Source organism: Eriocheir sinensis, chromosome 25, assembly GCF_024679095.1.
Source record: "Eriocheir sinensis breed Jianghai 21 chromosome 25, ASM2467909v1, whole genome shotgun sequence".
Lineage (NCBI taxonomy): Eukaryota > Metazoa > Arthropoda > Malacostraca > Decapoda > Varunidae > Eriocheir > Eriocheir sinensis.
In genome coordinates, this window is record NC_066533.1 from 17,595,457 (window position 1) to 17,622,332 (window position 26,876).

Below are 26,876 nucleotides of genomic sequence, written 5' to 3' on the forward strand. Positions count from 1 at the left end.
AGGTCAATTTGTGTGTGTGTGTGTGTGTGTGTGTGTGTGTAGTTGTGTGTGTGTGTGTGTGTGTGTGTGTGTGTGTGTGTGTACACATACATTGCACTGCATTATGAGAAAAGAGCCTGGAATGCACAACAATGCTCAGAGCAGGTCACTGTCCATCCCTGCCTCCAGGATCACATGCCTCATCATTACTGTTCCCACATTGGCACACGCCATGAAGGCCAGGGAGCCGACACACTCAAAATAAGAGAAAAACTTGTTTAGAATTTGGAAGACATGAACATTCCTCATCATGTGGTCAAATGAAGTATCTCAATTGCAAAATAGAACTCAATCATGTCACAAACCTAAGTGTCTTAGCCATTGTTGAATGAAGTGGTGATGCATAATGAAGATTGTCTGTCGTCTCTTACTTCTAATCTATTTAGGACAACAAAGGTAGTAACATAGTTTGTAAAACAGAAGTTAAATAATTACTATTAGAATTTTAGTGATGGGAACAAGATCTCTCCCTCTCACTGGCTCACTCCTGCACGGAAAGACATACACACAATACAATCACACGGGTGATGATGCAGTAAAGGGCTGGGGAGTGCAGGACAAAAAGGTGTAGGAAAGTACTTCCAGTGACTTGGAATGATTGAGTGGACTTATTCTATAAATTTAAAGAAAGAATGAATCATATTCCCTTGATAAGTAATTCATGAAACTTAATATAATGTAGTTTTTATTGTATACAGAATAAGAATAATGAGTAAAAAATGCTGCACAAATCCCTAACATTTTCATGTTGGGTAACTTGACGTCACCCTATCATTGCTTGTCATTTATTCTCCCCATTTCCCTAATCCTCCAAATCTCCCCATCCCTTACCCTTCACCCTACCCCTGAACACACTCCCCCCACTCCCCTCCCTCATCACGCCTACCCCGGCCCTTCACCCCTTCTGCCTCTTTCACCTCTTGATGTGCTTTTTCCTGAAGTACTCCGGGGCGATCTCGTACAGCCACTCGGGGTCCACAATGGAATTAAGGTGCATGTACGCCTTTCCCGTGTGTACCAGCTCTGTGAAGAGGACGTATGCGGGCTTCCCTCCAAAGAGCGCGGAGGTGGGATGCAGCGCGGCCTCTTGCTTGGTGTCCAGTGTGAGGTATTTGCCGTCCAGCTGCAATTCTGCCACGTTGGTGAAGAGTCCCATGGCAAGACATCTGTGAGGGAAGGGATAGAGAGTGAGATGCTGTATCAAGGGGAAGACTGTGTTGATGGGTGTTGACGTCAGGGGGTAGGGTTTAGGACTGAGGGATGTATAGTACTGTAATTAAAGGAAGATGTGAGAGCAGGTACTATATGAAAGGGAAGAGTGTGTTGATGGTTCTTAGGTAGGGTTTAGGATTGAGGGTTGTGTATTAATTAGAGGAAGATGTGGAAGAACAGGATATATTAATAGAAGGAAAGAAAGAATAGAAAAGCAGGAATGAGATACTGTACCAAATGGAGGAAGGTAAATACAGGTGTGGAGGAACAGGATATATAAAAAAAGGGAAGAAAGAAGAGGAAGAATGAGGTACTTTACTAAATGAAGGAGGAAGGTGAATTCAGGGAGGCAATCAAATTTCTTCCTATACATATTAGAAATGGTTCATATTTTCGTCAGGGGAGATGTTGCTTATGTTAGAAGGAAGAAACTCACAACACACCTTCGCACTGAGTCTGTCTTCTGCTGGCAAGAGGCAATGGCCACCCCGCACCTCTGACACACCTGGGCCAGCTGTTTGCGCACCTCACACGCATAGTTGAGGTTGCGGAAGTTGAGGAAGTTTTCGTGACACCACATCTGGGAAGACATGAACATTCTTAGTCACTTCTTAACTGTTACTAATACTTATACTGTTATTATCCTTTTGATTATTTATAAACTTAATAATATCACTACTAAAACTACTATTATAATGATTTTAAGGAAACTATCAATAAATTTACTATTAATATTACTTTCTGTCGTACTCTTAACAATACCAGTAATCTAGTAATACCACAATTAAAACTACCGTTAATATTCTTACAACAAAACCACATTCATAAAACTATCACTTCACTTCCAATCTTAAAACTACTAATATTACTTCCAAACGATACTAGAAGTCCAGTAATACCACAATTAAAACCACCATTCATATTCTTACAACAAAACCACATTCATAAAACTCAATATCACTTCACTTCCAATCTTAAAACTACTAATATTACTTCTAAATGATACTAGAAGTCCAGTAATACCACCATTCATATTCTTACAACAAAACCACATTCATTAAACTCCAACATCACTTCAAGTCTTCCTCCTCCTCCTCCTTCCCCCACCTTGTTTTTCTTGGCGGCTTTGAAGGCCCGGAAGATCTTGAGGAGCGTTATGTGGTCGCCCTCAACGGAGGTAAACTTCCTCCTGGCGTTGGCTGCTGCTTCCTTCTTGCCGCTCGGGTTGACGAAGATGGACTCGCTGGACAGGGCTGAGATGATTGTTAACACCTGGAAGTATTGGGAAAGTAGCAGTAGTTAATTGTAGTAGTAGTGGAAGAAGTAAAAGTATGTCATTGGTATTACTGTGATGCAACTTAACGAGTGCAACACAAACTGAATCATAGTAGAAGTAATAGTAGTTGTATTAGTGGAAGGAGCAGTAGCAGTATAGATGTCACTGGTATTACTGTGTTGCTTTACAAATTTATATATCAACCTTACTATGACAACACAACACAAACTGAAGTCATAGTAATCAGATAGCAGTGATTAACATTTTTTATCTTGTTTGTTTTTGCCTTTGATGTGCTTTCTTTACTCTAAAAAAGAAAAGGAAAAAGTGGTCAGGATGAGATGTCAACCCACCTCATCCGTGCATCCATGTTCAGGGCCAGAGAGGATGACCTTAGCATAGCGAGGCTCAAGTGGGAACTGTGCCATTTTCCTTCCCGTCTCTGTCAGCTCGAGAGTGTCACCCTTTGTCACAACAGCCCCGAGGAAGGTCAGCTGAACCACCGCTGTGTCTATGTTCGTCGTGCTGGGCTTGTCGATGAAGTCAAAGCTTAGCACATTCTTCAACCCCATTGCCAGAAGCTGCAGTATCACGCTCGCTAAGTTTGACCGGAGAATCTCTGGTGTAGGGTTGGCGTCCAGTGCCTCAAACTCCTCCCTCGTGTAGGCTCGGTAGCAGTTCCCCGGTGCCTCTCGTCCCGCTCTACCTGCCCGCTGCCATGCCTGGGCCTGCGATATTTTCTTGACCTTCAGAGCATCGAATCCGCTGCCCGCGTGGTATGTCCGTATCTTCGCCCGCCCTGAGTCCACCACGTAACGTATTCCCGGGATGGTGATGGAGGTCTCCGCAATATTTGTACTGACAATGACCTTCCTCTCCCCTTCTGCTGTCGCACGGAAGACATCAAGTTGCTGGTTGGCTGGCAGGGCGGCGTACAGAGCTAACACTCTCATCCTGGGGCAATCCGACAGGCTGGGGTCCTTGGCTATCTGTCGCAAGCTGGCTGTCACAGAGTCAATTTCCTCCTGTCCGGTGAGGAAGACGAGGATATCGTGTTGTGGAGGTGCGACGCGGTGGATCTGGAACACTGTGGTCATGGCGGTCATCACATAGTCGTCTTGTTGCTTCTTGGTGTAGAACATCTCTATGGGGTGCTGCCGGCCCTCCACGTACAGCACCTGGCAGTTATCGAAGTACTTACTGAAGTGATCCACATCCATCGTAGCCGACATGATGATCAGCTTCAGAGACTCTTGGCCAGGGTTGGATTTCCGAGCCTTCTGCGCATCCTTTACGATCCCAAAGAGAACGTCCGTGTTTATCGTCCTCTCGTGAGCCTCGTCCAGCACCACCCAGCTGTACCGGCTCAACAGGGGGTCGGAGATTGCTTCCCGTAACAGCATCCCATCGGTGACGTACTTAACCTTCGTCGCCGGACACACAGCCTCCTCGAAACGAACGGAGTAGCCCACTAGTCCCCCAAGGTTGGTGTCCATTTCCTCGGCTACCCGCTTGGCGATGGAGATGGCCGCCACCCTCCTAGGCTGAGTGACGCATATTGCCCCCCTGCGGTCCAGCCTCTCCTCGTGGATGTACTGTGGGATCTGCGTTGTCTTGCCGCTGCCAGTCTCCCCAATGACAATCACAGTCTGGTGTTTCTTCAGCTCCTCCAGAAGCTTGGCTCGTGCGGGGAAGATGGGGAGCGCATGTCTCTGGTTCAACAGGTTCCTCAGCTGCTCTGGGTTCCTGTTGGGGTTGTGAGATGGGCCTCCTCCCCCTCCAGGCCCCTTGTGTTTAAGGTTGCCTGTGGGTGAGGAGCTGTCCGCCCGTGGCTTGACATGACCGTTGGCTGAGCGGCTTGGGCTGGCCTGGACTGGGATGTGGGAGGAGTTGGTGTTGAACTCGTTGCCGTCAGGTTTGGGCTTCTTTGGGGGAGGCTCCCGGAAACCTGCCATTGTCTGATGATGAAAGACAATATCAGTAAAGGTATATTAAAGAGTAATCACATAGGAAGAGGAAAGGTGCAGTATTTTGTTCTGTAATATCAACATTGTGGCAAGTTAAAGGTGGTGACAAGCCTCCCACACTAACTAGTACTTAACATGGTAGCAGCGAGGGGCCAAATTTGTGGCTTTACTGTGTAGCAGCGACGGGCCAAATTTATGCCATGATATAACCCCCCCAAAATAGATGATACATACCGTAATCTGATCTTAAATGCTTTGATATATATTATGAAATGGTTTGTGTTGAGGCGTGATTTTTTCTCATTTTTCTCGCTAGGAGGGACCATTAAGAAACATGGTCCCCGCTGCTACCGGGTTAAATTTCATATAAGTAGGACATCAGATAATAGCTAACATTCTAAATCATTGTGGCAGTACGTAAATAAAGCATTAGTCATTATCACACAAAACACGCTCACCTTGATTGGCGAAACGTTCCCTCTAGTCTATATAACCAACACTCCGGGTGACAAGCTGTAAAATCTTCCTTTGTCCTCTTCCTGTGATGCTATTGTCTTTATATCCGCACAAATCCCATTACACGTCCTTTCTCTTTAAATATGGATGCCTTTGTAATATACCTTTGAGATCAGGAACGTTTTTATGCTCCTTTTAAACGTCTCGACACGGGTGGACTGTCCTCATATGGCTGGTGATGGCGCTCTAATTCACTCTCCTGCCCTGGTGGTGTCCTCTAAGTGGGTCACAGGCGTATTAAGTGGTCAATACTTCTCAGGGGGTCACAGGGGAGGCGGTACAGGCGGTAGAGGTCAAGGGTATTAGGGTTCTTCAAGGGTCAAGCCGCCGCCACGTGCTTGTTATTGTTGTGGTTCTTGATCTTGAGCTCGATGTCACAGGTGGCTTGGGATTTCTCTCCTAGGTCAGACTCTTTGTAATGGGAGCTCCTATGATGAAGTTTGGCTTTTTTTTTTTTTTTTTTGAATGGTGCTCACTGGTTTAGTCCACTGTCTGGGTCTTTTGTTCTTCTCTTTATCTTTCCTTCTCTCTCTCTCTTAATATTTGTTTTTTGATTGGCTCTTGGGATAATTAAATAATAAGTCGTATCTATAAGGTGATGTTTAGTGCATTTATCTTCTATCATAATCAGCCATTGTCATCATCATGCCTTAACCTTGAAACAATTTTTTTTCCTTTCTTCGTAGCAAAATCGTTTTCCTATTGATTTTCCAGTTTAAATGCCCGGTAGTAACCACAATGATTCTACAAAATGTCTCTCCAAGCATAATTTACAAAGTCTTCTCTCCTTGATTTGATGTCCCATGTCTAAGCACTCACAAAGCTAAAGGAGAATTAAAACAGACACATGAACTTTATAGAAACTTTAATACTCTTTTACAATCCAAGAAGCAAAGAACTGTATAATAACATAACACTCTGCTTGCTTCCATCATCCATACGTCTTCGGTAAAACTCAAGTCCAGTAGAGAACCAATTTAAAACATTTAAGAATAAAACATAATACTCGGATGCTGTCTCTAAGAGCTGCATGATAGCTAGGGTTCCGTCGTGTTCTGTTTGCATGGTGAAGTAACGATCAGTCATTCTTATCTGGATGACCTTTCCCTATGAGCCATGCTAGGGTGAACCGTCAGGCAAAGAACTGAAAGGTCTCACCAACCAATGCACCAGCCTATCCTAACTCATGAAACAACATAACATAATCCAATAAGAAATAGGCTGGAAAGTGTCATTAGTGTCATGCAACTTCGTGCTGTCTGCCTGAGTCGGCCACGAGGGAGTGGAGCGTTGTGATGATGGAGGAGGGATGCTGCGTGTCCTTCAGGATGGTCCTCTTCTGCTCCTCAAGCTCCTCGCAGTTCTGCAGGATTTCCTCGGTGCCTTTGAGATCCTGTGTGAAAATGGACAGTTCATTTAGCTTTGTAATTGAAAAGCCGTGCATATCTGTCACTCTTTGGATGGCTGTTATATATTGCGTTGGGTTAGCTGTAGCATAAGACTTTCTACCCCAAAAACCTTGACTATGGATGAGAATTTGGAGTTTAGGAATGAAAATGTTTCAAGTTTACAGAAAATGACTTATGCAAACCTGTTATTATTTGGTTGGCTGTCATATACAGTGTTGGGTTAGCTATAGCATAATACTCTCTACCCCACAAGTCTTAACTATGGATGCGAATTAGGAGTTTGGGAAAGAAAATATATGAAGTTTACTGCAAATGACTTATCCACACCTGTCACTACCTGGATGACTGTGATACACTGTTTGATTTTGCTAAAGATTAAGACTTTCTATTCCACAAACCTTGATTATTGATGAGAGTTTGGAGTGCGCCTGCTCCACCAGCGGCCCGGTGGTGGGGAGCTCCAGCTGGGTGTTTGAGGCTGTCCAGGGGGCGATGTAGGTGGTGTGCACGCTTCGCAGTACCTCCTGTTGCTTGGTGAGGCTGGTCAGGGCACCCTCTATGCTGGTCTGTAGGTGCTGGTGCTCCTCAGAGGATAGCGTCTCATGCCACTAAAGAGGGATGTGTGGGGGTGAGACATATATCGGTATTTTAAGACACTTCCGCTTCACACATCATCTATTTCTAAAGGTCAAAGAGGGGATCAATTGGGGTCTAATGAGTGTTTCTTCAGGTTCATGGTACAGAGGAAGGGCCATAAAACTATTGCTGGAAATGCCCATGACTCCTACCAAAGCCTTGCCAAATATGTGTATTTTGACAACGAAATGTCTTGTAACATGACCCATAATGTTTTAGGTTAGGTTAGGTTAAGTTATGTGTTTTAGTGTGATGCGTATATAATCTTTTATCATTATTACTTCATATCATCAAGTGAGCAGTGCAGAGATTCAGAAACTAGATGAAAATTGAGAAAAAAAATGGAGTGAGATAATTTATGGTGCCTACGAAATAACTTGATAGACTTCTGCATAACTTTAGTGGGTCTCTGGAACATAGAACTGTGGTATCTTAGGAATTTGCTCTATTCATCTTTCTGCATATAGTGTCAGGAATTTTCATCTCATACATAAGCTGTCTGCCTTGATACTTAAAAATGGAAGGGAGAATTGGAAAAGGAAGAATGGAAAGGGAATGGGAGAGGGTTGGAAGGAGAAAAGGAGGGAGGAGGGAAAAGAAAGGGAGAGAAGATGGGAGGGAGGGAAGGTGTGTGTGTGTGTGTGTGTGTGTCTAAACTCAACCATATGTTCCCTTTGGTGTGGATGACATTTACCTTCTCAAGTGGTTTACATTTTTCTTTTTCCTCACTAAGATGGTTCTCCAATTTCTTCAGTGACTCAGATACGGGAGTGTGATTGCGTTGTCTTTGCCAGGCATGATACTTGTTCAGCAGGTCCTCCGGTACAAGGCTCGTCTCACTACCCTGGAAATAGATTAACCCCTTGACTGTGGATTTCCTACAAGAAGGCATCGCCAAGCTACAGGACTGGAACAAAAAGTGTCTGCTACAATTCAGTGAAGAAAAATGTAAAGTCATGCACCTTGGGAGGGGATATCCAGTATACCAATACCACATGGGAAACACTCCACTATCCACCACAGAGGCAGAGAAAGACCTGGGAGTATATGTTGCCAGGCTACCAGTGAAGGGATATCCAGTATACCAATACCACATGGGAAACACTCCACTATCCACCACAAAGGCAGAGAAAGACCTGGGACTATATGTTGCCAGGCTACCAATGAAAGCCAAATCTGTGCCAATCGCAACAGACAGGTTAATGATCGATAACCATTGTGACCATTACTGCACTGATGCCATTCAACCAGTCCTATCAACCTCATCAGTCTGTGTCACACTTTGTCAAATGTTTCTTGCACACCTTGAGAGTGGGCAGCAGGTGCGGGGAGTGGGCCAGGTGGCTGAGCAGCAGGGAGGCCAGCTGGGGGTCTGACGTTTCCTTTTTGCCTGGTTGAGAAAAGTTCTGCAGGTGGTGGATGGTGTCCAGACAGGTCTTCCAAAACTTGATCTGTGTTGCCTCTGGTGCTGATCCCTGATGGAAAATAAAAATGTTTAAAATAAATGATTAGTGAGTAACTCTGTAGGTGCCTGATGGAAGATGAATGGCCCATTTATTGGAATAGCATCCATAATTTGTTAATTGGATATATTATTCATAAAAAGTCATGGAGAGATATTTTTGAAACTATAAAAAATGATTATTGCAGATTTATGTTGAAGGGCACCAGGGTTTAAACATGAATCAATAGTGTCCTTGCTACCCACCTCAATAATATCTATGTCCCCGGGCAGACAAAGTCCCATGCATATCAGGCTCTGAAGGATTTCTGGAAGGGCAAAACAGTGAATCAGCTACAGTGAATTAATATCTCAGATTAACATAGTAATTCTTGTAATATTTTACAATATATAGCATTGAAAATAAAACAGGAAAACAACCATAGCAATTATAAGCCTATAAAATGTGTGTACTCATGTGTTAGTGAATCTCTGTAACTTTATTTCCAGTCACAGTCTGCGAGGGTCTTTGGTGGCCTGGACTCCACTGCTCCTCTGATGGCTGACCTGCTGCCTCTGCTTCCCTTGTGGCGAGTAGGAAGCTTACATTTTTTGTCACTAACCTCACGTGCATGAAAAAAAAAAAAAAAAAAAAAAAAAAAATCCCAATGTGCTTCAGCCACTACTCACTCTGAGGGTGTGCCAGCGGCGGGACGGAGGATAGCCTGTCAAATTCACTCGGGCAGAGATGAGCGAACACCCACATCAGGAGGCTTTGTCTGGGCCGCCCGGGTGACACCAGCACTGAGTGGACCCAGTGGGGCTCAAGCGTCTCCAGCTCATTGCACCCGAGAGCCTGAGGGGGGGAGGGGGGGATAATCCAAGCATTTTTTTTTTTACAGCTAAGGAAACAGCTCAAGGGCAACAAAAGAAGGTGTAAAAGAAAAAAGGCCTGGTAATTGCTGTTCCCACAATGACAAAAGTAATGTGGCCAAAAGAGAGGTCAATTTCGGGCAGTCAAAACCGAGTCTACACAGAGGAACAGAGGGAGGGATTTTTTTTTTTTACAGCAGAGGAAACAGCTCAAGGGCCCCACAAAAAAGGAAATAATGAAAAAAAAGCCCACTACTCACTGTTCCTACAAAAGAGTTAAGAGGAGTGGCCGAAAGATAGGTCAATTTCGGGAGGGAACAGAGAAACAAGAGGAGGGAACTGAGTAACAGAGGGAATAGAGAAACAATAAACAGGAGGGAACTGAGTAACAGGAAAACAGGGAATAGAGAAACAGAATAAACAGAGAAACCGTGTATCTATATCATGTGGGGGGCCTACTCACCTCCAGCCTCCCTATGATGAGGCGCAGGTCCTCCTCCCTGGCCGCCGTCATGTTTGTAAACAAAACGTTCCCCGCCAAATCCAGCCCCAGTGCGGGATGCGACTTTGCAACGGGGTAACTAAACGAAGCATCTAAGAGTAAAAGAGTAGGACCTAAAAAGCGATGCAAAGAGGAACAGGTCACAAGAAGAAGAAGAAGAGTGATTGTTGATATCCTAGTTATATACACACATACGAACATACGCCCACCAGCCGGTCATCCTTTCTTTCCAGCAGGTCGATAAATGGGTACTTGAGGAAATCGGGGAAAGGTAAACTGTGCTAACCCGTATGTTCCACTTCCTCTGTGTCCCGGGGTAATGGTTTCTCACCCACAAGATGAACACGGAGGTCACCCCAACCTAGTTTTACGCGAGAGTTGGCTGCTTCATGATTTAACTGATACAAATTCGAAGTGGAAGGAGTAAGGGAGGAAGGGAGAAGAGAAGGGAGGTGCAGGTGTCCTTCTTCACCTCTACCTGACTTTATTTTTACAAAGAGGATGGAAGGAAGGGATGGTAGGGAAGGAGGAAGTGGAAGGAGTATTAAGGTTGTTGAACTTGGACTACGAGAGAAGTTGCTTTTATCAACTGACAACTGACATTACAAACTCATACATACATGTGCGGACATGAATATCGGGATGGAGAACTGCTGGAGCCCTTGCACACGCGTTTGTCTGTTTGCAGGTTTCAGGAAGATGTGAGGGAGATAAACACATTTTATTTAACTTTATTTAGGAGAGGGGAGGGTGGAGGGGGATCGCATCATGAAGTGTTATTATTTTTTACTTACGTTACCAAAACACTGCGCGGCGCTAGGTGGCTCCATTGCTTCAGGGTCTGGTGGACATATCAGCTTGGTGGGCACTGAACTGGAAACAAGAGCTTTTCGGGAAGTGCTGTTGAGGAAGAACGGGAAACTAACAGCTACCTGGTGTGTGTGTGTGTGTGTGTGTGTGTTGTGCATGAGATATAGGCTATTCACGGCATCAGCGGGGATCGTCTTTGATACACCGACACTACATTGTTCTTTGTGCCTCCTTTGGTCCCTGGGCGTACGGGTTCGACTCCCGGCCAAGTAAAGATGGTAAAAGGTTATCCTTTTTGTTGCGTGTGTGTGTCTGGAGAAGAGAGAGAGAGAGAGAGAGAGAGAGAGAGAGAGAGAGAGAGAGAGAGAGAGAGAGAGAGAGAGAGAGAGAGAGAGAGGCATGGTATAGTGATAAGGGCGCGGTTCTTGACACTGTTTTATTGATGAAGCACACGGTGATGAAGAACAAAGAACAACACGGAGTGAAGGACGCAGCTCCTGCTGGAGTTGCCGCCGCGGGGGGCGTGGCTCGGGGCGTCAGGGATCACAACATAAATTCCTTGGACACCTTCATGCTGTCCTCAGCCTTCTTGTGGGAGGCGTCGAGGCCGTTGTGGTCGCCGGAGCCTGACTGGAGCACCGCGGCCTTGAGCGTCTCCTCAATGGCGAGGTGGACGAGTCCCGCTGGCTTGTGGTTGTGGCCCTGGCCCGCGGGACACGGCTTGGCCAGGGCCTTCTCGGGGTCTGAATCGGTACTGAGCAAGACGCGGGGAGCAACGTGGTTGTTCCCCTGAGGAAAACTCTTCATTTCGACGCCTCCGTCTTCGGGCGGGGGTTTGCTGGGCTGGTCGAGGCTCTCCTTCTCCTTGTGGTTGAGGGCGAGGACCGACGCGTGGGTGGGCAGGCAGAGCGGCGGGCTGACGAGGACTGGCACCAGGACCAGGTCGTCGGGCTTCTCGGATTGGCGATGGGGCAGCGACGGGTCTGACGGCGTCCAGGAGTCGTCGCCGCACCCTGTCGTGGCATGCAGAGGGTCGTCGTTGAGCGGCTTCCTGACGCCGTTGATGTTGTGGGCGTAGAGCGGGTCCGCGGCCTTCTGGAAGGTGAGGTGGCCCTTGTCCGTCAAGTACCGCATCTGGTGCCACTCCGTCTGGCCCTTGAGGTGCGCCGGGCAGTAGCCGCCGTCCAGGGGCTTGGCACAGCCCAGGCCCCGGATGAAGAAGTTGTCGTGGTGCTGATTGCCGCCCGCCTTGCCGCAGAAGCGCGGGGTCACTCCACCCGCTGCTTGGGAACAAAAAGATTACCGTCACCAAGTTAATGAATTTATGCCATGATACGAGGATTTGAACTTATGAATAATTTAAACCTGGTCTGATGCAAGCAACGTGTTGTGCGTGGCAGCAAGGACACGTGTGTGGCCTGCGTGGCGCGCCGCACCCTGGCTCACCTGATCTGCTGCGGGACGTGTGTTCAATGCTGTCGTGGCGGCGGCGCGCCAGGTGGGGGGAGTCTAGATAAGTGGAGGTCTTCGCGCAGCAGCAGCAGCAGCGACCCGTCACACACTGCAGCACCACCTCGCGGAAGTAGGATCGGAACCTGGAAGGGAAGTGAAGGTCTTTATTACGATATTTCCGAAGCACGTTTGAGCTGAACTGAATGTATAATATAAATATGTAAATGAAGGAGCCCGCTGCTGCCGCCCGCCCCTTGTATGGTGCGGTGGAGCGAGGGAAAGGGAGCAATGAAGGGCGTCTGCATATGTACTCGAACAAAACTTGTGGAAATTAGGTGGAACGGGTGGAAAACAATGATATGCGGGTCCATAGTTCGTCTGAGGAGTGTTTTGGAGAGGAAAATGAGCTGGTGGTGGAGGAGGAGGAGGAGGAGGAGGGAGTGGAGAAAGAGGACGAGGAAGACGAGGGGCTGGGAGAAGAGGCAATGAAGAAGAAGAAAAAGAAGAAGACGAAGACGAAGATGAAGAAAATATAATAAAAGAATAGAAAATCAAGCACTAGGAAAATGAGGAAGAGAAAGGGAAGGGGAAAGGAGATGAAGGAAGAAGAACAAGAATGAGAACAAGAACCAAGAGAAAGAGGAAGAGGACAACACACACAGGAGGAAGAAAAGGAGAAGGAGGAGCAAGAGGAGGAGGAGCAGGAGAAAGAGGAAGCACACACCATAACCATCGACCACACGCCACATACCTAGCGTTCATCCAGTAGTAGATAATCGGGTTGACCATCGCGTTGGCCATGGCGAGCCAGTAGAACCCGAGATAGATGTGCTGGATGTGCGCGCTGTCCAGGACTTGGCTGTTGTGGTACTGGTAGAGGAAGAAGCCCTGTTGCGGGAGCCAGCACAGCATGAACACCACCACGATCACGATGAACATACGAACCACCTGAAGGGACAGCGCATGGCAAGGTTAGGTTAGGTTAGGTTAGGTTAGGTTAGGTTAGGGTGTCACATTTAAGGTTAAGTTGGGGTCTTATATGCTATGTTATGTTAGATTAGGTTAGGTTAGGTTAGGTTAGGTTAGGTTAGGTTAGGGGGTCACATTTAAGGTTAGGTTGAGGTCTTATATGTTATGTTATATTAGATTAGGTTAGGTCAGGTTAGGTTAGGTTAGGTTAGGGGGTCACATTTAAGGTTAGGTTGAGGTCTTATATCTTAGGTTAGGTTAGATTAGGTTAGGGGGTCACGATCACGATGAACATACGAACCACCTGAAGGGGCAGCGGATGGCAAGGTTAGGTTAGGTTAGGTTAGGGTGTCACTTTTAAGGTTAAGTTGGGGTCTTATATGTTAGGTTAGGTTAGATTAGGTTAGGGGGTCACGATCACGATGAACACGAACCCTGTGCTGTCCAAATCCCTTATCCATGAGTTAACCAGCATCTCCACTCTTTCATCCCTGTGCTGTCCAAATCCCTTATCCAAGAGTTAACCAGCATCTCCACTCGTTCATCCCTGTTCTTTCCAAATCCCTTAACCAAGACTTAACCAGCATCTCCACTCTTTCATCCCTGTGCTGTCCAAATCCCTTATCCAAGAGTTAACCAGCATCTCCACTCTTTCATCCCTGTGCTGTCCAAATCCCTTATCCAAGAGTTAACCAGCATCTCCACTCTTTCATCCCTGTGCTGTCCAAATCCCTTATCCAAGAGTTAACCAGCATCTTCACTCTAGGGGTCTCTGTTGGTTGGGTTAGGGTTTCACATGTTGGCTTAGGTTAATTTGCGTTTAGTATTGTGTGCATGGAAAGTTTAGGTTAGGTTAGGGTCTCACATATTAGGTTAGGTTAGATTAGGTTTGATATAGGTTTTGTATGCTCTAGGGGTCTCTGTGGTAAGGGGAAGGTTTTACATGTTGGCTTAGGTTAGATTACGTTTAGTGTTGTGTGCATGGCAAGTCTCGCATATTAGGTTAGGTTAGATTAGGTTTAGTTGAGTTGGCGTTAAGTTAGGTTATAATGCTCATAGGCCCTCAGTCATTCGTCCGTTGATCTTCAGAGGAAAAGAAAAAGGCTTGGAAAACACGTCTGGTCGAAACCTAAAGCTGTCCGAATTCCGAGTATGTTGAGGTCATAGGTCACGGACACAACACATAACAAATCATATATTGTTTGGTAGACGTACCTTACGTGATAGAAACTGAAATATATGCGTGTATGTGTGTGTGGGATTAATCCATCACTGTTGGCCATTCTCCTTTGTGTTATCATTTAGTGGGTGTTTTATAATCTGAATGCCCCGCACACACGATCAGGCATTATCCCGTACGTACAATAGCCAATACCAGACATTACTCTATCATCTCTTCCCCGAGCCAGACTTATTTTTTCCCAGCTGACAATGCAATTCCGGGAAAGCCGCAAATTCCTCTGTGCCTCGAGGTAAAAAAAAAGGAGTATATTCATATCATGCGTGAGTGCCTCTGGAAAATAATATAAAAATTCTTAACAACACGTCGAAAACAGCTGGGTAAAAATTCCTTAATGCGCTGATGATGATGTTAAAAAAAATATATATGAAAAAAGAAATATGATAATGAGACGTAAGGAGAGAAAGAGGATGATGGTGATGGTGATGGTGATGGTGGTGGTGATGGTGATGGTGGTGGTGATGGTGATGGTGGTAGTGAAAAAGATGTTGTTATGGGTGATGGTGGTGGTGGTGATGGTGGAGGGTTATGGTGTTATTGGTAGTGATGGTGGTGGAGGGTTATGGTGTTATTGTTAGTGATGGTGGTGATTGATGGTGGTGGTGATGGTGGTAAGGATAATGTTGTTGTTGTTGTTGTTGTTGTTGTTACCGGAGCAGGGTGGGGTGGGGGGGGGGGTGTGGGGGGGCACGCAGGTAAACCGACCACTAATTAGCTTGAAGAGCAGGTAGGATTACACTCACTTTCCCTTTCTTTACCTTTGGCGTGATGGAGAAAGTCGAGGGTTTACCGCCGAACGATTTTATTCCACGATTTATTATTCTGTTTTTATTTTTATTTCATCGTCGAGTGAAGTGAATTATTATGGAGACTATCAGCGTTGTCGAATTTTTATTACATTTATTTCATCAGCGGGAGAGAAGGATGAACCGCGAATCCGCTCAATTTTTTTATATTTTATTTTACTTTGATTAATTTCAGTGATATTATTCATTCGCCCTCTCAAAAAAAAAAAAATAATAATAATAAAAAAAATCGGCAGCGAAGTCCGTGTAATAAAATTTTTGGGAATTATTATGCTACAGTTTTTTTTTTTTCGCTGAATTGAAGCATCATTGGATTTTTTTGCGATTCGACGAAGAGAGAGAAAAAAGGAATCCTCGTTGTTACGTTTTTTAATTTTTTTTTTATATATATTTTTTATTGATTTACTTTACCATAATACAAACATATATATCCCTTAAGCATCAGAGCATCCACCATCACAACCACCATCACAACCACCATCATCACCACCATCATGACCACCACCACCACCAACAACCTTCTTCACTCATCTCTACTTTCTCTTCTCTCCTTTCTCTCTACTTCTCTCTATTCTAATTATCTCCACTTCCTTTTTTTTTCTTCTCTTTTATAGCGAGCTTTTGTTGTTATCTATGTTTCCCCCTCTGAGATTCTTCCTATACTATAAACACACACACACACACACACACACACACACACACACACACACATACACACAAGCGGAGCCTAAGCGAAGCCTTACATAACACTACCGAGACTGCACACAACTTCGGGCCAAGATAGTTCTCTGCGGTAAGCGAGGCAAACTTTACCAATATCTCTCTCTCTCTCTCTCTCTCTCTCTCTCTCTCTCCCACACCCCCCCTCCCTCTCTCCCTACCCCCAACACAATACCACCTTGCTCAAAAACGCGTGTAATTCGCCCTAACAATAAAACCCTTTCCCTTTACCTGGTCAAACTAATTAAGGCTTTGTAATCACTTTTAGCATAACGAAGCCGAGGAGAACAGGTTGAAAAGAACTTGTAAGACGGTGAATAGAGCAAAAAAGGTTGTAATAAGGAGATTAGAGAGTGTGTGTGAGGGTGGGGAAGGGAAGGGAGGGGTTGGGGAAGGAGGTGTGTGTGTGTGTGTGTGTGTGTGTGTGTGTGTGTGTGTGTGTGTGTGTGTGTGTGTGTGTGTGTGTGTGTGTGTGTGTTGCGGGTTGGTAATTGGGTTTGTATAAGCTGAGATCCGTGCCGTGATAGCTTCTGGTTGCTGAGCGTGGCTGCTGGTGTTATAGAAGGAATTTTATGCATGGGTTGGGAACGAACGAGGCTGGAGTGGGATAGGTGTGTGGCGTAGTGTCTTATCATCGGGATCATTGTTATTAGTATTATCACTATTACTGTTATTGGTATTATTGCTGTATTTATATTTTCGTTACTAAGAGACGAAAGGAAAAGGTGAAGGAGAAAAGAAAACGAAAGATGAGCAGTAAGGAAAAAAATACCAGAAGGAATAAAGAAGAAAAAAAAAGAAACAAAACAAAACCAGACAGAGAAAAACAACAAGACTATAAAACAGCAACAACAAAAATAACAACAACAACAACAAAAGTCAGAGGTTACAATAATATCATAACTCACTCTTCTCTTGGACTTGATGGAGCTGACTTGTCTGTCCGTGAGCTCCCCGATAGAGTGGCTGCCCCAGAGCTCACAGCCGATGAGAGTGTAGCTTATGAGCATCACCAGCATGGGCAGCACGTAGGTGGTGGCGAAGAACACTATGTTATACCTGGAGGGAGCGAGAGAGATAGAGAGAGGTGTTGTGAGTGTCTCCTAAGGCCTCGTATTCCCAGTAGATCAGTCAGGTTCTTATGAGTGACTTTCAGAGGGGAGAGAGATAAAGAGAGGTGTTGTGAGTGTCTCCTAAGGCCTCGTATTCCCAGTAGATCAGTCAGGTTCTTATGAGTGACTTTCAGAGGGGAGAGAGATAAAGAGAGGTGTTGTGAGTGTCTCCTAAGAGTAGATCAGTCAGGTTCTTATGAGTTTCTTTCAGAGGGGAGAGAGAGGGAGAGAGAGGTGTTGTGAGGTGTTGTTATAAGTGTCTCCTAAGGCCCCGTTTTCTCAGTAGCTTCAGATTCCCACAAGAGATATTTCCGAAGGCCACAAAGGAGATTAGTTTCGTTTGTGAGAGTTTCTTAAAGACTTGGATTCGCTGTTTCCAAAGGCCACCATGATTTTTTTTTTATATGAGTGGGTCTGTTACCGAATATATACTTTAGTGGTGGTGGTGATAGTGGTGGTAGTGGTTGCTGTGGTGGTGGTTAGATTATGTTTGTAGTAGCAGTAGTGTTGTTCGTTGTTGTTGTTGGTGGTGGTGGTGATGATAGTGGTGGTGGTGGTTAGATTATGTTAGTAGTAGTGGTGTTGTTCGTAGTGGTGGTGGTGGTGGTGATAGTGGTGGTGGTGGTGGTTAGATTATGTTAGTAGTAGTGGTGTTGTTCGTAGGTGGTGGTGGTGGTGATAGTGGTGGTGGTGGTGGTTAGATTATGTTAGTAGTAGTGGTGTTGTTCGTAGGTGGTGGTGGTGGTGATAGTGGTGGTGGTGGTTAGATTATGCTAGTAGTAGTGGTGTTGTTCGTAGGTGGTGGTGGTGGTGATAGTGGTGGTGGTGGTTAGAATATGTTAGTAGTAGTGGTGTTGTTCGTAGTGGTGGTGGTGGTGGTGGTGCGTGCGTGGTGTTGCAGACGCGGTGTTGATGTGCTGTAAACTGTGTCCCTTTATTTTCTTATTACACTGCTGGGCTAGTCATAAATTCACGCTCCTGACGGGTATTCATGTGTGTGTGTGTGTGTGTGTGTGTGTGTGTGTGTGTGTGTGTGTGTGTGTGTCGGCTCTGCAAGTTTAATTCATGAACTACGTAGTTATTACACGTATTACTCCGCCCCTGACAAACTCCTGACATTCAAGAGCGTTTTCCTGGGATCAGAATATTACTGTTGTCACTCTTATTAACTCGTATTTAGTCCACATTCCTTCCCTTTCACTCCGCGCTTCGTCATTTCTCTTCACTATTACATTTACACATCACACGGTAGAGACTTTGACCCTCATGTCAGTATTTATCAAGTGTTGATTCTAGTTCGTCGTTTTTAATTCCTTTTTCTGGGATGGAGTTAGCTAAAGGTGTTGGATTTTCATAGTCAACTCAACCTATCACAAACTCAGTCTTAAAATTGATATATATAACTAATCAACAAAGCTAACTAAACAATAAGAGACTGAAACGTTTGATGAGGGACTAATCTAAAACGTTTCTCCGGTAAAGGTCATCACATTCTCGATAAGGCTTTCGTATAGGAGTTTTGAACTTTTCCAGGGGTAGTTTTATGACCCTGGTGGTAGTTTAAACCTTCCTCTGTACCATGAACCTAAAGGAACACTCATTAAAACCCGATTAATCTCATTCTTGGCCTTTGGAAATTGTGGATGTGAGGGGAAGAAAACTCCTTGCGCCTCCCTCCCCTTTAAGAATCAGGACTTTTACACAGCCACTGTTTACATTCTCGTTTCAAGCTAAGCGTATTTCGAGAGCATAAGACGCGCAAAAAAAGAGAAAAAAAATGCGTAAGAAAAAATAAAAGAAAAACCTCGAATCTATTGTTATACGCGCGTCAAAATTGTCCTCAAACTCAAAATTTGTACATAATTTTTCCTACTTACACATACTCCCGGTAGGATATGCTTGTCTTCCCGTCTGGCCACAGCAGGAAACACCCTCTTCTTATCTCGTCGTTTTTGTATCTGTTGGAAAGATTAAAATTTGCGTGTGAGTGAGTGAGGAAGGAAGTTGAGGAGGAGTAATAGGAGAAGGAGGAGGAGGAGGAGAAGAAGAGTGAGGTGAAGAAGGTAGAGGAAAAGGAGGTGGAGGAGGAGAACGAGGTAGAGAAGGAGAAGAAGGAGGAAGAGGAGGAGGAATAAGAGGAAAATGAGGTGAAGGAGGAGAAGGAGAAGGAGGAGGAAAAAACACATGAGGAGGAGAAGGAATTGGAAGAGAACGAGAAGGAAAAGGAATAAGGAAAATAAGGAGAAGGAGAAGGAAGCAGAAGAAGAAGAAGAAGAAGGAGAAGAAAAAGTAGTAGCAGAAAAAAAAGAAGAAAAATAAAAAGAAAAAGAAGAAGAAGAAGAAGGAGTAATAGAATGAGGTCAACGTTGAATAAGAGAAAAAAAGAAAAAAACAAAACCAGAAAAGATAAAAAGAAAAGCGAATAAAAAAGAGAAAAAGAGATCGTGATAACAAGAAGTAACTACCGACACTAAAAACGCGTGAGAGGAAAAAGAAAACAAGAAAAGAAAACAAAAGATTAACAGTAAGAAAAACAAGGAGGAGGAGGAGGAGGAGGAAAAACAAACAAAACGAGAAGGAAGAAAGAGAAGGAAGAGGAGGAGGAGAAGAAGAAGAGGAAGAAAACAAAAGAAAAACAGACGAAGAAGAAGGAGGAAAAACAGGAAGAGGAAGCAATCAGGAAAAAGGACAAGAAAGAGGAGGAGAAGAAGAAGAAGAAGTAGGAAAAAACAGGAAGAGGAAACAATTAATAAAAAAGGACAAGGAACAAGAGGAGGAGGAGAAAGAAAAATAAAAGACGATCTGCGCGAAAACAAAAACGAGGAAGAGAAAAAGAAGAATAAAAGAATAAAAAGAATTACCATAACAAAACCAGACAGAGAAAGAAAGAAAAAGAAGAGGAAACCATCACCGATAAAGACGAGAAGGACGAGGAAGAGGAAGAGGAGGAGGAGAAGAAGAAAAGAAGAGAAGAAAAACAAAACAAAACCAGACAGACAAATAAAAATAATAATAATGATAATAATAATAATAATAAGAAACACATTTACCAAACCGAGGCTCCACAGGTGTTTGGTAATGACACCTTTGTAAGCGAGGCACGATACGTTAATTTCCCTTGTGATGAGAAATGCGATGGAAATGTATTAACTCAAGTGTATAAGTGTGCGGGGAAATTAGGGAAAGTTTAGTCAGTGGAGGCAAACCCCACTTATCAGAGAGAGAGAGAGGGAGAGAGAGAGTGGGGAGGATTAGGGGGGGAATGAGTGAGAGAGAGAGAGAGAGAGAGAGAGAGAGAGAGAGAGAGAGAGAGAGAGAGAGAGAGAGAGAGAGAGAGAGAGAGAGAGAGAGAGAGAGAGAGAGAGAGAGAGAGAGAGAGAGAGAGAGAGAGAGAGAGAGAGAGAGAGAGAGAGAGAGAGAGAGAGAGAGAGAGAGAGAGAGAGAGAGAGAGAGAGAGAGAGAGAGAGAGAGAGAGAGAGAGAGAGAGAGACACACACACCTTATGGACACAGTGGTAGAGTAGAGGAGACATGGGACTGCTAGACTCATTGAGGACAGCCAGATGAAGAAAATGAAGTGCCTCGCCTCACTCTTCGACATCCGGGGCTTGAGCGGCCGCACGATAGCTATGTACCTGTTGATGAGAGAGCGCCAGGTGAGGTTAGACAAGATTGCTACCTATTCAGATTCTATTCACCACCTAACCTTGTCCTTTTTTCCTGATTGTTTTCTCTTCCTGTTTTTCCTCCTTCTTCGTCGTCAGTTTTTCCTTTCGTTTTTCTTTTTTTCTTCTTTTTCTTCTTTTTCTTCTTGTTCTTCTTGTTCTTGTTCTTGTTCTTGTTCTTCTTCTTCTCTTCCTTCTCTTTCTTTCTGCTCGTTTCCTCATCCCATATTCTTCCTCCTCCTCTTCGTCTGCTTTGGTTTGGTTTTCCTTTGGTTGTGGGAACCTACGCATGTTTTCCTCCCTATAATTATTCTTTTCTACCTTCGTTTCTTATTCGTTTTCTATCCCTTTCATATTTTCTCTCTTTCACTTTCCTTCTTCCCGCTTCTGTGTTTTTTTTTCCGTTATCCGCCATCAAACGGTTTATCATTTATTTATCTTACAAGAGCTCGAATTAGTCTACAGGCATATCTATCTGTCTAACTATCTATCTATCTATCTATCTATCTATCTATCATTCCATCCATCTACCCATCTATCGATCTCACCCCTCACACAACCTCCCATACGCCCAACCTCCCCCCCCCCACCCACACACACAAACAACTACCCCTTCCCCTCCCTCCCCACACACACACACAAACAACTACCCCTTCCCCTCCCTCCCCACACACACCTGCACATATACACACTTACCTGTCGAAGGAGATGGCCATGAGCGTGAAGACACTGGCGGCGATGGTCACGTTCGCCATAAAATTGCTAATGGTGCAGTAGACGGCGCCGAACGGCCAGTCGCTGCCAGGTGAACACAGGTAAGGCTAGGGTCAGTAGGGGACACAGGTGAGCGAAAGGGGGAGAAAGTGAACGTATTGGAGGAAACCGTAGAGAAAGTAGAGAAGTAGGGGAGATGGGGAAAGAGAGAAAGGGAAGATGAAGAGAAATGTAAGAATAGTGAATGTAACTTAAGTAGAAAAAGGAGGAAGAGGAAAGAAAGGAGAGAAAGGGAGAGTGAAGAAAAAGGAGATGAAAGTGAAAGTCCAGGAGAAATAAAGGTAAGTACGTAAGGTAGTAATAGTAGTAGTAGTAGTAATAGTAGTAGTAGTAGTAATAGTAGTAGTAGTAGTAGTAGTAGAGGAGACAGCATCGCCTGGTTCATGAAAGAGCGGAGAGGAGATAAGAGAAAGAGAATGGACAAACAAGCAGAAAATAGCACATAATATAACAACAGAATATAGAACAGAGACCTGACACACTATCGACCTTGCACAGAGCCAGGCAGTGCCACTTAAATACCAAACAGTTGGGAAACAAACAAACTAAAAAAACTAATTCCCGGATCTAATTTCACGGGGAAGGAAAAAACCCTGCAAGCACACAGACAGTTTTTTCTCCCTCTGCGTTTAGCGAAAATAGAGAGCAGAGTTTGTTTTGTCTGGAATGCAATAAGACCAAGTGAAAGGCAAACACAATGAGATCGGATTGGATTTGAAAAGGGTTGGATTGGTGAAGTTGGATATGAAGGATTCCTCGATGCTCTTCTGTTTTCTGTCCTCTTTTTCTGATACTTGTGATGTTAGATGGAATACAGGAAGAGATAGTGAAGATAATAATGAAGATAGTGGTTGATGAAGAGATGATGTTATATGGCTGGTGATGTTAGATGTGATAGAGAAAGAGATAGTGAAGATAAGAATGAAGATAATAGCGGTTGATGAAGATGAGATGATGTTATATGACTTGTGATGTTAGTGAAGATAAGAATGAAGATAATAGCGGTTGATGAAGATGAGATGATGTTATATGACTTGTGATGTTAGTGAAGATAAGAATGAAGATAATAGCGGTTGATGAAGATAAGATGATGTGAAGATAAGAATGAAGATAATAGCGGTTGATGAAGATGAGATGATGTTATATGACTTGTGATGTTAGTGAAGATAAGAATGAAGATAATAGCGGTTGATGAAGATGAGGTGATGTTATATGACTTGTGATGTTAGTGAAGATAAGAATGAAGATAATAGCGGTTGATGAAGATGAGATGATGTTTTATGACTTGTGATGTTAGTGAAGATAAGAATGAAGATAATAGCGGTTGATGAAGATGAGGTGATGTTATATGACTTGTGATGTTAGACAGAGGAAGAGATAGTAAGAGTAAAACTGAAGAAAATAGAGATGGAGAGAATGATAGTTGACAAAGAAGATGATGTTTGATGATCTGTGATGTTAAGGAAGACAAGTGTGATAATTATGTTTTTTTTTATAAGTTTTGAATCACTAAACAAACGCACAAACACACGCACACACACACACACACCAAACCTTCCCCCCCCCTTCCCCTCCCCCCACCGCAAACACCAACCCCCACAACCTCTTCCTCTTCCTCTACACTCTTACGTCCCCCCCCACCCCCCCCTTCACCCCCCACAACCTCAACCCCAAACACTTACACTCCCCCCCCACTCACCAATTTCGCCATCTCACCCTCCCCTCAAGTCCCCCTCCTTCTCCCCCCCCCCCCCCGACACACTTACACTCCCCGCTTCCCCTTACACTCCCTCACTCCCCCGTCCCCCTCAACCTCCACCCCCCCCACCTCTCAACTCTCACACACACACACATACACACTTCTTTATTTGAATTCTTTTGTGATTTTCTTTTCTCTTTTTTTTTTTTTCCAGCTCCACTCGCACTAAATATCGCTAATGACAGGTGCGGACAGAAGCGACAGGTGGCGGCTCGCAGGTAAAGGTAGGCAGTCACTTTTTATTAGTTTTTATGTACCTGTTTATGAGTTCTTGTCTTGGGTTCATAAAGTGCTATCCCACCTGGTGTGTGTGTGTGTGTGTGTGTGTGTGTGTGTGTGTGTGTGTGTGTGTTAGTTTGTCTGTTGGTATTTCTATCTGTCTTGTTTGTCTGTCTATCTATCTATCTATCTATCTAGTTTTATGGAAGTTTGTGTGTTTGCCTGTCTTTCTTTCTTTCTTTCTTTCTTTCTTTCTTTCTTTATGTCTGTTTCTCTGTCTGTCTTCTGTCTGTCTGTCTGTCTGTGTACCTATATTCATCTACCTCTATCTCCTTTATCTATTTTTTTGCTTATCTACTTATCTATCTATCAATATCTATCTATCTACCTCTATATTTATCGATCTAGGTATTATGTATGTATGTATGTATGTATGTATGTGTGTATATCTCTATCCTTTCTATCCCTTTACTTGCCTTAACTTTCCATATAACTTTCCCTTTATAGCCCTAACTTCCCTTTTTTTTATCCCTAAATTTGCCCTTTCCTTCCCTACCTTGTCTTTTTTTCTTCCCTTTCTAGCGCGTTCTATCCCCACTTTCCTTGCCCTAACCTTCCCTTACTTGCCCTAACTTGTATATCTTCATTAATCTTTACTTTACCTTGCCTTCCCCTCTGCCTGTTACTTTTGCCTTTTCCCTTCCTACCTTGTTTTTTTTTTTCCCATTTCTTGCGAGTTCTATCCCTACTTTCTTTGCCCAAAACCTTCCCTTACTTGCCTTAATTTGTATGTCTTCATTAATCTTTACTTTAACTTGCCTTCCCCTCTGCTTGTCATTTCCAATCTGTCCCAAACTTTCATATATTCTCCCTCATTTGTTTCCTCTCGACTTTATTGTGCTCGGGCGGCAATTCATCAGGTTTCCCCTCTCTCCTCTTCTTGTTGTTATTATTATTATTCTTTTCTCTGTCTGTTCCAATCCTTTCTTCATCTCTCTTCTTGTTTCCTGTTATCTCGTCTCTCTGTTCTCTCTCTCTTTCTCTCCCTCTCTCTCTTTCTCTCTCCTGATCCTTCTTTCCATCTGGTCTCGCTTGCTTTCTCTCTCTCCTCTTCTCTCTTCTCTTCTCTTCTCTTCACTTTTTCTTCTTTCTTTTTGTTGTTGATTTCCTCGTATTACCTAACCAGAAGAGAGAGAGAGAGAGAGAGAGAGAGAGAGAGAGAGAGAGAGAGAGAGAGAGAGAGAGAGAGAGAGAGAGAGAGAGAGAGAGAGAGAGAGAGAGAGAGAGAGAGAGAGAGAGAGAGAGAGAGAGAGAGAGAGAGAGAGAGAGAGAGAGAGAGAGAGAGAGAGAGAGAGAGAGAGAGAGAGAGAGATGCACGTGTCTCTTTCTTTTAATACCCGGGACTGTTCAATATCCATTTTCCTTTTATTAGCCCAAAACGTGGTATTCAGTTCATATTTAAACTGAATTTCATTTCCAAGCTTTTAGTACGAATTTCTAACTATGTAGCATGTGTCTGTCTTTCTTTATGGCGTAAGTATTCAATTTCCGTTTTCCTTTATTAGCCCAAAACGTGGTATTAGGTTCCTATTTAAACTGATATTCAATTCCAAGTTTTTAGTATGAATTTCTAACTAAGTTCCATGTGTCAACCTTTCATTTTATATCCTTGACTCTTCAATTTCCATTTTCCTTCATTAGCTTAAAGTCGTATTCATTTCCAATTTAAACTGATATTCAATTCCAGATTTTTAGTATGAATTTCTAACTAAATTGCACGTGTCTGTCTTTCTTTATATTCCCTTGACTCTTCAATTTCCATTTTCCTTCATTAGCTTAAAGTCGTATTCATTTCCAATTTAAACTGATATTCAATTCCAGATTTTTAGTATGAATTTCTAACCAAATTGCACGTGTCTGTCTTTCTTTATATTCCCTTGACTCTTCAATTTCCGTTTTCCTTTAAGCCCAAAACGTGATTTTCGGTTCGTATTTTTAGCGCTTGCAATATATATAGATTTTTCTCTCCCTTGGTAAGACTTTTATGCCTTTTTTCCATTTTCGAATATTACACTTTCCGTCCATTTGCTTAATTACCACATATGTAATTTTTATTTTATTTTTTAGTATGCGAACATATTTTGAGAATGTTACCAATGGCGTCTTTTTCCTTTCCATTTTTCCTTTTCCTGTTTTTTCCCCACTTTTCTCTTCTTTCTTTTTGTTACTGAGGCATTATTTTTTCATCATGTTACCAATGGCGACTTGTTCCTTCCCTTTTTTCTTTCCTTTTCCATTCTTTTCCCTTCCCTTTTTCATTTCATTTTCCCTCCCTCACACACATTTCTTCCTCTTCTTTGTTACCGAATCTTCCTTTTTCCAGCACGTTACCAATGCCGTCTGTTTCCTCCTTCCCTTTTTCCCTCCTCATTTGCCACCCCATTTTCCTTTTTGACATTTCTTCTTCTTTTTGTCCCTTTTCCCTCTCCACGTCTGACACTTCTTCCTCTTTTTAGTACCGAACCTTTTTTCAGAACGCTACCAATGCCGTCTGTTTCCTCCTATCCTTTTTCCGTCCCTGTAAGAGTCATTCCTTCCATGTGCGGGCGGACGCGGTTTGTTTCTTTCTCGCCGCTTTCTTTCTTTGCAACGGGACAGAATGAAGAGGACTTTCGCTTGCCAGGGAGGAGAAGAAGCGACGTGGAGTCCTCTTATAAAAGTTTGGCGGCCGGGGAAAGAAAGTAATCTGAGGGAAGGAGAGAAAAAAAGGAGTTCCCTAGTGAATACAGATTTTGTGAGGGTGAAATTTGCACCATAAAAGAAGAGAGAGACGTGTGAAGGAAAGGGGAAGGAAGGAAGCGAATACATGAGGGAGAATAAGTTAGATAGACAGAAAGGTATTGATAGATAGATAAGGAAAGGCGATGAAAGGAAGAGAATAGGCGGGGAAGAATAAGATATACATAGATAGATAGTGAAGGCAAAAACGAAGGAAAGAAGCGAATAGACGAGAGAGAATAAGGTGGATAGATAGATAGATAGATAGAGAAGGAAAAACGAAGAAAGGAAAGGAATAAGCGAGGGAGAAAAAGATAGATAGACAGATAGGAAGAGATAGACAGACAGACAGATAGACAGACAGACAGACAGATAGAAATACAAACAGACACAGACACATGAATAGATTGACAGATAGAGAGATAGAGACAGATAGACAGACAGACAGACAGATAGACAAGTTAACAAATAGGCGCAGACACACACACACACACACACACACAGACACACCGTTTTCTATCTAATTCTTATCGGTAACTATTTTCTTTTTGCCATAATTATATTTTAAGCATCTCAGTCACGTCAGAAGCGTCCGCACCCAAAAAAAAAAAAAAAAAAAGATGAATTAATAAGCTTCTTTGCACTAAAATGTTTACGCTTCATTAGCACGGCGTTGGGAGAGAGAGGGTACACAACAACAAC

The 26,876-nt window shown here is 43.7% G+C and overlaps 3 protein-coding genes across 5 annotated transcripts in view; all 3 read right to left on the bottom strand.

Moving 5' to 3' along the window:
* Positions 1-7: 7 nt before the first annotated feature.
* Positions 8-5,383, bottom strand: LOC127003521 (ATP-dependent RNA helicase DHX33-like). 2 transcript variants are annotated; one of them, XM_050870351.1, is made up of 5 exons: positions 5,115-5,383; positions 2,881-4,485; positions 2,359-2,523; positions 1,695-1,831; positions 8-1,205 (listed from the first exon to the last, which is right to left on the bottom strand). In XM_050870351.1, exons 2-5 carry the CDS (start codon positions 4,480-4,482, stop codon positions 953-955), a joined length of 2,157 nt encoding a protein of 718 aa, XP_050726308.1. In that variant the 5' UTR covers positions 4,483-4,485; positions 5,115-5,383; the 3' UTR covers positions 8-952. The 2 variants fall into 2 exon arrangements, with proteins under 2 accessions (XP_050726308.1, XP_050726309.1); XM_050870352.1 differs by having other exon boundaries at positions 4,953-5,383.
* Positions 5,384-5,858: 475 nt separating this feature from the next.
* On the bottom strand, positions 5,859-9,954 carry LOC127003609 (uncharacterized). Its single transcript, XM_050870516.1, has 7 exons — positions 9,833-9,954; positions 9,187-9,352; positions 8,764-8,825; positions 8,360-8,530; positions 7,750-7,899; positions 6,818-7,027; positions 5,859-6,403 (listed from the first exon to the last, which is right to left on the bottom strand). Exons 1-7 carry the CDS (start codon positions 9,881-9,883, stop codon positions 6,251-6,253), a joined length of 963 nt encoding a protein of 320 aa, XP_050726473.1. The 5' UTR covers positions 9,884-9,954; the 3' UTR covers positions 5,859-6,250.
* Positions 9,955-11,103: 1,149 nt separating this feature from the next.
* Positions 11,104-26,876, bottom strand: part of LOC127003527 (tachykinin-like peptides receptor 86C) — a 38,382-nt gene continuing 22,609 nt past the window's right edge. The window contains exons 3-9 of one of the 2 annotated variants that reach the window (XM_050870362.1): positions 21,341-21,442; positions 20,480-20,614; positions 18,858-18,938; positions 16,777-16,927; positions 12,885-13,081; positions 12,128-12,276; positions 11,104-11,961 (exon numbers count right to left, since the gene is read on the bottom strand). In XM_050870362.1, the coding sequence (XP_050726319.1) occupies positions 11,225-11,961; positions 12,128-12,276; positions 12,885-13,081; positions 16,777-16,927; positions 18,858-18,938; positions 20,480-20,614; positions 21,341-21,442 (1,552 nt within the window). In that variant the 3' untranslated portion in view covers positions 11,104-11,224. Of the gene's footprint in view, positions 11,965-12,127; positions 12,277-12,884; positions 13,082-16,776; positions 16,928-18,857; positions 18,939-20,479; positions 20,615-21,340; positions 21,443-26,876 lie in introns of both variants that reach the window. The other variant, XM_050870361.1, reaches the window with a different exon arrangement.